This window comes from Hemicordylus capensis, chromosome 2 (genome assembly GCF_027244095.1).
Source record: "Hemicordylus capensis ecotype Gifberg chromosome 2, rHemCap1.1.pri, whole genome shotgun sequence".
NCBI lineage: Eukaryota > Metazoa > Chordata > Lepidosauria > Squamata > Cordylidae > Hemicordylus > Hemicordylus capensis.
The window spans coordinates 191,767,913-191,781,305 of record NC_069658.1 but is presented as its reverse complement, the minus strand read 5'-3'; the positions used below and the strand labels follow the sequence as shown (position 1 = coordinate 191,781,305).

The 13,393-nt window shown below is 47.4% G+C and overlaps 1 protein-coding gene and 1 long non-coding RNA gene across 7 annotated transcripts in view; one reads left to right on the top strand and one right to left on the bottom strand.

Annotated features, from left to right (window-relative positions):
• OLFM2 (olfactomedin 2) overlaps positions 1-3,583 on the top strand; it is a 283,573-nt gene extending 279,990 nt beyond the window's left edge. For all 6 annotated transcript variants that reach the window (XM_053300615.1, XM_053300613.1, XM_053300614.1 and 3 more), the window contains one exon: positions 2,591-3,583. In XM_053300615.1, the coding sequence (XP_053156590.1) occupies positions 2,591-3,268 (678 nt within the window). In that variant the 3' untranslated portion in view covers positions 3,269-3,583. The remainder of the gene's footprint in view (positions 1-2,590) is intronic.
• Positions 3,584-4,180: 597 nt separating this feature from the next.
• LOC128342782 (uncharacterized) lies at positions 4,181-13,317 on the bottom strand. The gene is made up of 3 exons (XR_008315171.1): positions 13,069-13,317; positions 5,774-5,948; positions 4,181-4,342 (listed from the first exon to the last, which is right to left on the bottom strand). It is a non-coding gene; the product is annotated as an uncharacterized LOC128342782 (long non-coding RNA).
• Between the last annotated feature and the right edge of the window lie 76 nt (positions 13,318-13,393).

The following is a 13,393-nucleotide window of genomic DNA, read 5'->3' as shown; positions in this document are numbered from 1 at the left end:
ACCCAGGCGACAGTTCTCCCACCCGGGTAGGGCTGGTCATAAGAACAACTTTGGGGAGTACTTGTAGCCGCCAGCCCACTAGTTCAGGGGCTCCCAGTCTTGGGTCCCAGATGTTGGCCTTCAGCCATTGTGGCAGGGAATGATGGGAGTTGTAATCCAACAGCATCTGGGAACTCAAAGTTGGGAACACCTGCTCTAACTGAAACTCTTAGGAACATGGGAACATAGGAAACTGCCATATACTGAGTCAGGCCATTGGTCTATCTAGCTCAGTATTGTCTTCACAGACTGGCAGTGGATTCTCCAAGGTTGCAGGCAGGAATCTCTCTCAGCCCTATCTTGGAGAAGCCAGGGAGGGAACTTGAAACCTTCTGCTCTTTCCAGAGCGGCTTCATCCCCTGAGGGGAATAGCTTGCAGTGCTCACACATCAAGTCTCCCATTCAGATGCAACCAGGGCAGACTCTGCTTAGCTATGGGGAAAAGTCATGCTTGCTACCACAAGACCAGCTCTCCTCTCCTTCCCTCTACTTCTATGCTTCAGACACTGCATATGGAGTTGCTGTTTGCTGGAGGCTGTTTGGTGGAGACTTTAGAAAGTTGGCAGCTAAGTGAACACTATCCTGCTGAACAGAATGAGGATTTGGAGGAGCTGAGAATATGAAGCACTAGTTGCAGTGTATGCTGTGTAAGAGGAATTGTCCATTGGATCCGTTTTGGTGGATCAGGGCCACTGTGTTGTTTATTCCCAAAGCAGTTCAGATTCTTCTCTTTTTCAAGGGATGTGGCTTTTACAGTGAGAACAGAGCACTTGTGCCTGCTCATTTACACAATCATGGTTGGTAACACTTCTTTCTACGTCTGTTTCAGTCGTCATCTTGAAGTGTGGTTGAGCAGATTACACTGACTTGATTTTGGTACAGCAAGCGCTTTCTCGTCACCCATCTGCCATATTTCAATTTTAAAATCTACTACGTGTCATGGTTCTCAAAATGTGTCAGGAATACAGTATTTTAAAATATAGCGGAGTTGATTATTCTCAGTGGATCCCTGTTAGACTGAGAGTTCTAACCCAGTGGTAGACTGATATCAGTTTTATGTGGTCTATCTTTAAAAAAAAAAAAAATTACAATCCCAGACTTAAGAATATCAATACCTTTCGAGACCAAGCTATGGTCCATCTATTCCAACACTGTTAGCAAGAACCCTTAATATAGCAAGCACAAGGTAGAAAACCTCTCTTGGTCACTGGTGGTCCACCTTCTACCCACTGTGGTCTAAGTTAGGCCGTGGATCCAGGGACACCTCAGTGATGCAAACGCAAATGATCCTCATGAAGCATCCCTTGTGGAAATTTCCGAGCTAGGCTTCATATCACCAGAGCAGCATGTTCCTGCTTTCCTGTGGCTCAGTGCCACACTGGTGTGGGAGGTCACTCTGTTGACAAACTCTTTCCATGTAATCTTGCTCATTCCAGTTTCACAAGAGCAGCGTTGGAAGGAGACACAGGAAAATGGCACTCATCAGTAGCAGAGCCAGACCAGCGGTGGCCCATGTCCTGCCGCTGCCACAGCCCCCACTCACCCCACCCCCTATGCCTGACGTCAGACGCAGGGGTTAGCCACGCCCCCGCATCTGACGGCAGACACAGGGGGCATAGTCTGGCTCCCCAACAGGACCGCGTAACCCTGTGCGGGAGTTAGATTCAGGCCAGTGCTGCAGGGAGAGCCTCTCCTGGCCATAGTGCAAACGCAGTGCTGACCATCTAACTCCCGAGTGGGGCCGCACAGCCCCGCTCAGGAACTAAACCAGCCCCGCCCCCCCACATCTGACGTCAGACATGGGGAGGCATCAGGACCACAGAGCCTTGCCTGCAGGCTTAAAATCTTTAAAAAAGAAAACTGCAGACATTCCAGCGAAAAGGGGGAGGAAGGGAAGAAGTGACACAGAGTCCCCCATAAATCCATCATGATACAGAGTGAACCGATTGCCTTTGGCAGCAGGTTTTTGGGGTGCTATTAAAAGGCAGCTCGCAGGTGCTATTAAAAGGCAGCAGATTTGTCAGTTGCTTAATGTATTCTATTTTTGGATTTTCTCCTTTGGGAACCAAGATGACGTGCTTGTCCAGATTGTTTGGCTTTTGTAGCTAGGGTAGGCTCATTTGAGTCTGCTTTTGGTCTTTAAAGCCCTACTTGACTTGGGGATGGGGCATCTGCCCACATGAACCTGCCAGGGCCCTCCATGAGGCCCTGCCGTTGACTGAGACTCCATGGGTGGGGACTAGAGGCAGAGCCTTTTCAGTTGTGGCCTCTTGGCTTTGGAATGCCCTCCCAAGTGAGCTCTGCATTCCTTCTTTCAGGGGGGTTAAGAAACAAAGACCCATCTTTTTAGAGAGGCATTTTAATTTTTATTTTGTCTGTTTTCAGTAGGTTTGTAATTTGTTAATCTGGTTTTAATTGCTTTAAACTGAATTTTATATTGTTTTGTTATCTGTGGGCCACCCTGAGCAGTATTGTACTGGAGGAGCAGGATACAAATATTTTAAATGAATAAATGAGAGCCCATTCTAACTTCCCTCATATTCTTCCTCAGGTCTGGTACATGGATGGCTACTACAAGGGCCGCCGTGTCCTGGAGTACCGTACCCTGAATGACTTCATCACTGGCCAAAACTTTGTCCAGCATCTGCTGCCCCATCCCTGGGCTGGCACTGGCCATGTGGTCTTCAATGGGTCCCTCTACTACAACAAGTACCAGAGCAACATTGTGGTGAAGTACCATTTCCGCTCGCGGAGTGTCGTCGTGCAGCGCAGCCTCACCACCGCTGGCTACAACAACACATTCCCTTACTCCTGGGGTGGCTTCTCAGACATCGACTTCATGGTGGATGAGAATGGGCTCTGGGCTGTCTACACCACCAACCAGAACGCTGGCAACATTGTGGTGAGCAGAATGGATCCCATCACACTGGAGATCCTCCGCAGCTGGGACACTGGCTACCCCAAGCGGAGCGCCGGCGAATCCTTCATCATCTGCGGGACCCTCTACGTGACAAATTCACACCTGGCGGGGGCCAAGATCTATTTTGCCTACTACACAAACACTTCTAGCTACGAGTACACGGATATTCCCTTCCACAATCAGTATTCCCACATATCCATGTTGGACTACAACCCCCGGGAAAGGGTCCTCTACACCTGGAACAATGGCCACCAGGTCATCTACAATGTGACTCTCTTCCATGTCATAAAGACTTCAGGGGAGTTATAATGCCATTGGTGAAGAGGCCTGGACTCTCTCAGTTGTCCTTTTGTTCATCTTCTCTCTTCTCCTGCGGGTGGGGGGCACTGCAGCCTGCAAACTCGGTGGCCTGGGAAAACTCCGTGATGCCGTTATTTCTACATAATAAAACAAAGAGATTTCTTCTCTCTCTCTTTCTCTCTCTCTTTTTCTCTCTCTTCTGTGGTTGATGACGCATGGTTCTGGTTTGGAGCTTCTTTGGCGGGGGGCTATTTTTTATTTTTGTATTGATATTATTTTACTTATTTACCGCTGGCAAATAAAGACGATCTCGTTGAGGTTGGACAGAGTTTGGGCCCTTCTTGGTTCAATGAATCACATTGGTACAGTGGAATAGTCACCTTTAGACCTGTGGATGCGGTCGCCAGCTGTCCATCCAAAAAGCCTTTCTATCCTTTTGACAACTCCGTGGTAGCAAAAGATAAACCTCTTCCTTCAGAGGCTATGCAGTCTAGTCTTGCACACATCTCTCGTGTTTTCTTTTTTATACTGCGCTAGCGCAACAAGCAAGTTGCTCACACACACACAAGAGGGTCACATAGCTGCGCGGATGCTCAAAGTTGGACAAACTCTTGCACTCTCATTGCACATGCAAAAAGGATAGTGGAACAGGGGTTGACATCCAGACTAGTGTTGCACTAGCACAATGAGAGAAGTTGCCCTCACTGAAGAAGTTTGCAGAGCTATGCAAAGTTGTGGTGCTGTGCAGTTTTGTAGAACTGCTAGTGAAAGACCTTCTCTGGGACATTTGCAAGGTTGCTGCACAAGATTGCACCATTTATGGCAAAACTTGTTGCCAACGTCTTCCACTAGTGCAGACACTGGGCTGCCCACAAAACCATCAACATCAGGGTAGGAGGCCTCATATCCTGGTTTGCATAGTTGTGTGAACAAACAAAAATCCCAGGTTCCTCAAAGCCAGGCAGCCCAGTTTTTGTATGCTGCTTTTAACCAAGGTAGGAGGAAAAGAGAGCTCTCCTACCTTGCTTTTCCGGTTGTATGGATGCACTTCTCCTCTTTATGCCACTACTGGGACCAGTAAGCCTGGAAACAATAGACAGCTGTGACTACAGGGGCTGCCAACCATGGAAGAGTAATTCTATAAAGCACACACTATGATCTGTAGCTGCAGCTGCTTCAGAAGGGCTGGGTCCGCCTCCTGCCCCTCCATGGCCAGTCAGAGGGCAACTGCTGATGTGATGAGGCTCTCCAGTCTACTGGCAGAGCAAAGCATGTTGGGAAGGCCTGCTAGGCCTTTGGAGGACTTTGCATGCTTCTAGCTTCCAATTTTAGCAATGGACACTAGGCCTAGTTTGATCGTGTAACCCAGAGATTCACACAATGTAACCCACATTGGACTGGGCCTGGTTTGATTGTGCAACCCAGAGATTCACTCTACAGATGAGTGCTTTGAACTTAAAGGAGTTTAACATTATTTAATTTATCTGAGTATATCAGCAGTTCTTTCACAGCTCATTGGGTTTGCTGACCCAAACAGAGGTTTTTGTTACAAGTGGGGGAGGAGCCCTCTGACCCTCCTATCTACCCCCAAATGGTCACATGAACAGGCCTATTCCTTATGTTACATCCTTGCATTTGTGCAAAAGCTGTCTGGAATGCATGCTCTTGACTTAGCAGAACAATATTCATGTGCTAGAACAGCATTAGTCTAGATGCCAGCCAAGGCAAGTATACCTCTGAACAACAAGACTGGTCCCACCCTTAGGCTTGTCAAGTTGCAACTCAGAGATTCACTCTACAGATGAGTGCTTTGAATGTAAAGGAGGCTTAGGAACATAGGAAGCTGCCATATACGGAGTCAGACCATTGGTCTATCAAGCTCAGTATTTTCTACACAGACTGGCAGTGTAGGTTGCAGGTAGGAATCTCTCTCAGCCCTATCTTGGAGATGCTGGCAGGGAGGGAACTTGGAACCTTCTGATGCTCTTCCCAGAGCAGCTCCATCCCCTGAGGGGAAGATCTTCCAGTGCTCACACATCAAGTCTCCCATTCATTTGCAACCAGGGCAGACCCAGCTTAGCTAAGGGGACAAGTCATGCTCGCTACCACAAGACCAGCTCTCCTCTCCGCTTTACATTATTTAATTTATCTGAGTATATCAACGGCTCTTTCACAGCTCACTAGCCTGCCCTTGCATGCTGTTTGGGAATTACTGCACATACTGTGTATATATATGAACATAAGAAGCTGCCTGATCCTGAATCTGACCATTGGTCCATCTAGCTTAGTTTTGCCTACTCTGACTGGCAGCAGGTCTATGGGGTTTCACACAGGGGTCTTTCCCAGACCTACTTGGATTGAATGAGCATCCTTCTGCATGCAAAACAGGTGCTCTCCCACCATGAGCATCAGCCCATCGTAGTGGGCCCTTCTTGGTGAGTTGCACAAGCACTTGCTATTCAGACTGAAGGATGACTTACCCCTGTGAACTGAATTTGAAATTGAACAGAATACCTTAGCAGCAAGAACACTCATATTTTGCCCTAGGCAAAGAAGCTCTGTCTCCCCCTTGGCAGAATTGTACAGGTTGAATCAATGTGGTTGGCAGAGATTGTTCCAATATCTGTTTCCTGGGGTTTGGGAGAACACAGGAGGTGATGTAGCAGGAAGGCAAGTCCACCTCTCCAATCTGAAAAATGAAAAGGCAGCACCATATTCTCATCCAGGCTATTCTCAGTCCTCCTGGAAATGAATCGCAGCAGAATCTTAGACAAATACCTCGGGAGCAGATGCTTGTAACTCTCAACAGGACTAGGCTAAGCATGAGAAGATCGGGTTGTTCTCATGACCATTCATCAGACCCTTGTCCTACCCACCTTCAGGAGCTGTGCACACTCCCAATTTGGGGACATATGTGAATTAAAGCTAGGTTGGAGGAGGGGAAAGTGATTGTGTGGGAGGCAGGCACAGGCTTTGATGGCATTGTCCTACCCAGTGTATTACCAAGGTAGGATGAAATGCCATCAGAGCCCATAGCGACTTCCCACACGATCACTTCCATTCCTCTAACCTAGCTTTTAACTCACATACAACCAAAAATTGAGTGTGCCCACAGCTCCCAAAGGTGGGGTCGGTAGGTAAAATGGCCCTAGGTAAAATGGAGTTCCTCCTGTCCTGAGTGAGCAGACTGTGTGAGGAATGTGAAGTTGGAGGAGGGGGGCACTTTTTTGACTGTATGGGTGCTATCTCTGTGCCCTGTGAATACTGACCTGAAAAAAAACATGTGGTTAACGAATCGCAGTGGTGTGAGACCCCAGTCTGTTCTTCAAACTTCTCTGAACCTGGAGACAGCATCTAGCCATCATAACTAGTACCCATTAATAGACCTTTCTTCCGTTGATCTGTCTAATCCCTTTTCATGGCATCTAAGCTAGTGGCCATCACCACATCTTCTGAGTTCCATACATAAATGAAGTGTGAAAGACAGACCTTATTCTGTCTGTCCTGAATCCTCTGCCATTCCAGTTCACTGGATGACCCCAGTTCTAGAGTTGTGAGCAAGAAAGAAAAGTTGCTTTCAATCCACTCTCTCCACACCATGCATAATTGCACCACCTCTATCATGTGTCCCCTTAGCCACCCTCCCCCCCACACCAACCCCCCCTAAAAAGCCCCAAGCACTTTAGCCTTTCCTTGTAGGGAAGGTGCTCCATCCTCTGGATAATTTTTGGGTCACCTTCTGCACCTTTCCTAGCTCTACAATATTCTTTATGAGATGAGTCTCGCATGTACCTCGTATTCCAAGTGTGGCTGCTCCATAGATTTGTTGAAGAGCATCACAATACTGGCAGCTTTGCTTTCAATCACTTTTCTAATAATTTCACCTTTTTCATAGCTACTGCACACTGAGTTGGTGCTTTCATTGGTTTCCAAGATCTCTTTCATGGTTAGTCTCCACCAGTTCAGATCCTATCAGTGTGTATATGTGGATTTATGCACCACTTTACACTTATTTACAATGAGCCTCATTTTCCATTTTGTTGGGCATTTACTCAATTAGGAGAGATGCTTCTAGAAATGTCTGCAATCTGTTTTGGTCTTCACTACCCTGAGTACTTTATCATCAGCAAACTTGGCCACTTCTCTGTTCATCCCTAATCTCCAGATCTTTTATGAACAACTTAAAAAGCATCAGTCCCATCAAGAATCCTTGGGGGACCCACTTATTCTTCCCTCCATTTTGGGAACTGCCTGTGTACTCTTACTCTCTGCTTTCTGTTGTTTAATCAGTTACCAATCTGAATAAGTTGATACATTGGTGATGCCATGGGCATATTGACTTCCAAACAGTTCTTTCCACCAAGACCTCTTTATTTGCGCGGCAATTAAAAATCATCAGATGTTACAGGTTAAAAGCAGAACAGTTTCAGTTTCCAATCCATAAGAGGGCTCATCCAAATCATATCAATATTAGACCACACAACTGAGGGCAAATGTGTTACACTACATCTGTGTGTACCAAAGCTCTCCCACAGGAAAACGTGATTTGCATTGGAGAAGGGACAAGAGAGAAGAGAACACTTCACCCAGGGGTGCAGACAGAGGGAAAGCTTGAGGAGCAACTTCTCACTTAAATTTAGGGTGCGGGGGATTTGGGTTTATAGGTTTGGCAGGGGGAGTTCAGTAAACGGAGGCAAGACTCCTCAAATGCTTAGGGCAGTGGTTCCCAACCTGGGTCCCTCTAGATGTTGATGAACTACAACTCCCAGCACCCCCAGCCATAATAAATTGTAGCTGGGGATGCTGGGAGTTGTAGTTCAGCAACATCTGGAAGGACCCAGGTTGGGATCCACTGACTTAGGGGGCATCTGCATCCTTTATTTCCCTTACCAATTATTTCCCCCTGAAAAGGTAGGCCAACTTGTGGCTCTGCAGATGTTGCTGAACTACCACTTCCATCACCCCCAGCCACAATTTATTACAGCTGGGAGTGATGGGAGCTGCAGTTCAGCAACATCAGAAGAGCCACAAGTTGGCCTACCCCTGCCCTAGCACTACCCTCCCCCAGCTGTTACTAACTTTGCAGAGTTCCAGACCCATGTTTCTGAGGTGAGATTTTGGTCTGAGGCCTTATGATGCAGCCCATGCTGAAGCTAAGTAGGCCTGGGTCTGGCCAGCGTCTCTACTACATGGGTGACTGCCTGGGAAACGTCACCGAGAGTTCCATAACAGAATCGGTGTTCCCTCTCACAGGGATTCCCAGATGTTGTTCACTACACTTCCCAGCATCTCCAGCTGCAATGGCCTTTGGCTGGGGTTTCTGGGAGTTGTAGTCAACACCATCTGGGAATTCCTGTGAGAGGCAACACTGAATAGAATACATACAATAAAGAGAGGTGAGGGGCAGGCAAGTATCCTAGAACATGTCTCATACAGGTAACAGCTCCATCAGCTACAGCTCTCTGTAGACAAGACATATGTGGTAGCAAACTCAGGTTTGTCACTGTGTATTGTGTGAAACCAATCTAAGATATAGGAGAGTAGTCTTGAAGCAGGAGTTTGTTTGTTTACTCACATTTATATCCCACTCTTTTTTCAAGGAAACCAGAGCAGATACATGGTTCTGTTTATCAATCAATCAATTATCTTTATTACAGTCCAAGACCAGCATAAGATAAAGCAGTAGACAAACATAAGATAAAGGAGTAATTAAAACAAATAATGAAACCACAAAAGGTTATATTTATCCTTGCATGGTTATGTTTATCCATGGCTATGTGCGGTAGGGTAGGCAGAGAGATAAGTGATTGGCCCTGAGTCACCTAATAAGTTTCGTGACTGAACGGGGATTTGAACTCAGGCCTTTCTGGTTCTAGTCCAATACTCTAACCACTACACCACACTGGGGCTTTGTTGACAGAGTCCAGATTTCACAGTTTCATGTCTGTTTCCCTGCAGAAAAACATGGACTTTTTCAGGAAGACTCTTTCTCTTTGAATTACTGGAAGGTGTACGAACCACTATGCAGAGGGATTGAGAAAGTTCTTACATTGAGCGACAATATTCTGCCCATTGTCAGCTAGTGATAATTCTTTGAGATCTACAGCAGGACTCACCTACATGCTCACTATCAGCTTTCGTCAGCTGCAGATAAGGCTCTCAAGTATAGTTGGGTGGACATTTGTTTAGGCAGCGGAGATCGTATCATGCGTCTCATTGAATGACACCAAATTGACTCAGGGATGTGATCAAAAGCAGGTACCTCCATCCTGAGATGGAGCTTAGGAAAGAGTTAGTCTCCCTTGCATCTTACGAATCCATTTGTTCTATAGCCAGGCAGGGGCCTCATCTGGCATTTCCACATCTCCCAGGGGTTTGGAGAGATAATCAGTTTCACTCCAGCAGCAGCATGTATCTCCTTGGGGACCTCTTTTTTTATTTCTTTTTCCTCCTTTGGTTGGAAACAATGTGCTGCATGACACATTTCAATAGCACTATCTGAAGCCCCTTCTAAGGAAGCAGATTTTTATAGCCCTGATTCTCAGAGCAGAGAGCACCCGATTAGAGTTGCTGCAGAATTTATCCCATGACATAATTTGGAGGTTGCTCCTTGAGAGAAATATACAAGGGGGAAATGGGGGAGGGGAGGGGGAGAAGTGTCCATAACTGTGGGGAAATGTCTCAGAGTGTGTCATCCAAACAACCCAAAGTTGCCACTAAGATTTGCCCAAAGTAAAATTTTGAGGGTGAGTCTGAATGTTCTTGCTTGGAGAAAACATCCAAGGGACCAAGGGGAACAGAGTGTTCTACCACTGATATATGGTCCCTTCCCTCAAAGAGCAAGGTGAAAAATGGAGGCCCTAATAAGTGGGGCAGTGGGGAAATGCTTGACTAAGAAGCAGAAGGTTGCCAGTTTGAATCCCCACTGGTATGTTTCCCAGACTTTGGCAAACACCAAACAGCAATATAGGAAGGTGCTGAAAGGCATCATCTCACACTGTGCAGGAGGAGGCAATGGTAAACCCCTCCTGTATTCTACCAAAAGAAAACCACAGGGCTCTGTGGGTGCTGGGAGTCGAATTCAACTTGATGGCACACTTTACTATACTTATATATGATAACCGCCCCCACCCCCATTTCTCATCTATTAGGGCCTCCATTTTTCACCTTGCTCTTTGAGGGAAGGGGTCAATAAGATATATTTAGACATGTTGATAAGAACATAAAAAGAGCTTTGCTGGATCAGGCCTAAGGACTTTCTAGCCCAACATCCTGTTTCCCACTGTGGCCAGCCAGATGACTTTGGGAAGCACATAAGCAGGAGACGAAGGCATGGCCCCTCTCCTTCCATTGCTCCTCTGCAACTGGTATTCACAGGCACATTCTGTAAGCCTGGAAGTCGTACGGAGCCATCAAGAAGACTAGCCAAGGACTGTCCTCTCATGAAGTAAGGTGAGGTGATTGCTTCATGTGCCAGCAGGGGCACCAGCAGGGCAGCACCCAGGTGGATGCCCCACCCCCCGGCTGCTTTGGAGCTGCTGTTCGGGACTGACCTGAGCCTTGCAAGGAGCATTTCCCCTCACAATCCTTGCAAAGCCTGCAAGCAGCAGGAGAAGAGGAGAAGAAGCTGCTGGCAACCTTCTCTCCTCCCCACACCACTTTCAAAGTTTGCAAAGGTCTGTTTGGAAAGGGGGCTTGCCTAGCCCCCATCAGGGTCATGGGGCAAGGTAGCATTCAGTGCCTCACCTCAGGTGCTGCATACCTTGGGCCACCTCTGCTAGTAGCCATTGATAGGCTTATCCTCCCCTCCATAGATGTGCCCAATCCCCTTATCAAGCCATCTAAGCTAGTGGCCATGCCATCAGCACACCACACCACATTAATGATAGGTCATCATTCATGGTTCTGGTGCTGGGCATTCAGAAAGCAAGACATAAAAACATAACATAAGAATATAAGAACAGCCCTGCTGGATCAGGCCCAAGGAGGCCCATCTAATCCAGCATCCCGTTTCACACACTGGCCCACCAGATACCACTGGAAGCCCACAGAAGGAGTTGAGGGCATGCCCTCTCTCCTGCTGTTACTCCCCTGCAACTGGTACTCAGAGGCATCCTGCCTCTGAGGCTGGAGGTGGCCTATAGCCCTTAGACTAGTAGCCATTGATAGACCTCCATGAAGTTATCCAAACCCCTCTTAAAGCCATCCAAACTAGTAGCCAACATCACATCTTGTGGCAGAGAATTCCACAAGTTGATTATGCATTATGTGAAAATATACTTCCGTTTTTTGGACCTAAATTTCTTGGCAACCAATTTCATGGGATGACACCGGGTTCTAGTGTTATGTGAGAGAGAAATTTCTCTCCTTGTCTCCAAAGAGACAAGGGCCTCTTGGGGAAAGGCCATTGTTGAGAGCCTCCTTCAACCAAGGGGGAAAAGAAATGTTCAAAAGGTCCCTAAGATGGGGGGGGGGATTATCTGGGGTCTGTGATCCAGCTGGCTCTTGAGAGAGCATACACAGATCAAACAAGGAAGAAAAGAGAAAGGGCCTCTGGAGTGCTTTAAAGAGGGAGGGACTCCAGAAGAGCAGAACACCTTTGAACAGCAGCCCTCCAGTACTGTGAAGGTGTGAAGTATACAGTCCATGCTATTGTTAATGTTTCATGCAGGGGCATAGTGAAGTTGTCGTGGGCCCTGAGATGGGACCCTGACCACCACCCTTCTTTCTTCTCCAGAGAAGTGTGAGTGGGGAGGGCAAACAGCAAGCTGTCTCCCAACTAGTGGGCCCCCATCCTTCAGAGGCCCAGGGACATTTGTCCCCCACGTCATTGTTCAATTGTAGCTATGCACCAGTTGCATGGATTCAGAAGAGTGGGACCCCACACCTTGGAATTTGACCTTACAAGAGCAGACTTTGCTGTAGGCCTGGGGGGGGAAATAGAAATGACCAATGGCCATGGTTCTCTTAGAGCAGAGATTCCCAACCTTGGGTTCCCAGTTGTTGGACTACAGCTCCCATCATCCCCAGCCACAATGCCAATAGTCAGGGTTGGTGGGAGCTATAGTCCAACAACAGCTGGGGAGTCAAAGTTGTGCAACCCTGGTCTCAACTGACTGGCAACAGGTCTCCAGGATTTCAGACCAGACTTTCAGAGAGCCCTACCTGGAGATGCTAGTGACTGAACATGGGCATGTGAATTGCAGCTCCCTGCTCAACCTTGCTTTTTGCTAAGATGGTATTCTGGTAACAACTGGCACACATTATCTTGTGTGGCTTCACCCTCATTACAAAGGCTAGGAGCCAAGGCAATGTACGTGCTGAGATCACAGAGGCCTCTGATAACTATAGTCATTCATTGCATATTGATCTTGCTCTTCCATCAAGGAGCTCAGGGTGGTATCCATGGCATCCTCTGCTACATTTTATCTGTGACAGCTGGAAGTCATTGGCCACATTCCCATGTAACGGAGAACTGGAGTTGCAGGGGCCTGAGGTTGCAGGGAGCTGAAGCAAGAAGGAAGCCTGCACAGCCCATTCTCCCTCCTCTCTGCATTCTCATGGACTTCAGAGAAGAAGCTCTCCCTGACGGCTGAATGTGGACAGGGGAGGGGGTGGGTGCAGGTATGCGGCCATAGGTTCTTTCACATGATGTGTGAATGTGGCCATAGGTTCTTTCAAAGGGACTAAGAAAGGGGTTAGAGAGTCCAAACATATGTTTGGAGTTATGTTTATAACAAGAAACTATCTTGATACTTTAAATTTGACCAATGTTCCCTTTCCCCATGCCTTGGAACCAATGATACTACCTTTTTGTCCAACAGTCCTCAGTCCAACAGCTTGCATGTCCCAGATGGTACACAGTAGCAGTGTGAAGTTTCCTGCAGCACTGAAGTCTTTTAAGGCCCATGTGTGGCAGGCCTCCTATTCGTGCTTGTGCTTGTCCTTCCCTGGTCTGATGGCTGATGGCTTTGTCTGTAGAGAAGAGGACCTCTTTTATTCTCTGAGGATCCACCAAAGTGCCTCCTTAAATCAATCCTTTCCCCCCTTCTATCTCCTTCTCCCCTCCAATGGTCCCCAGCTGCCTTCATCCCAGCATTCCACACCCCTTAGCAACAGTTGCCTAGCACCCAC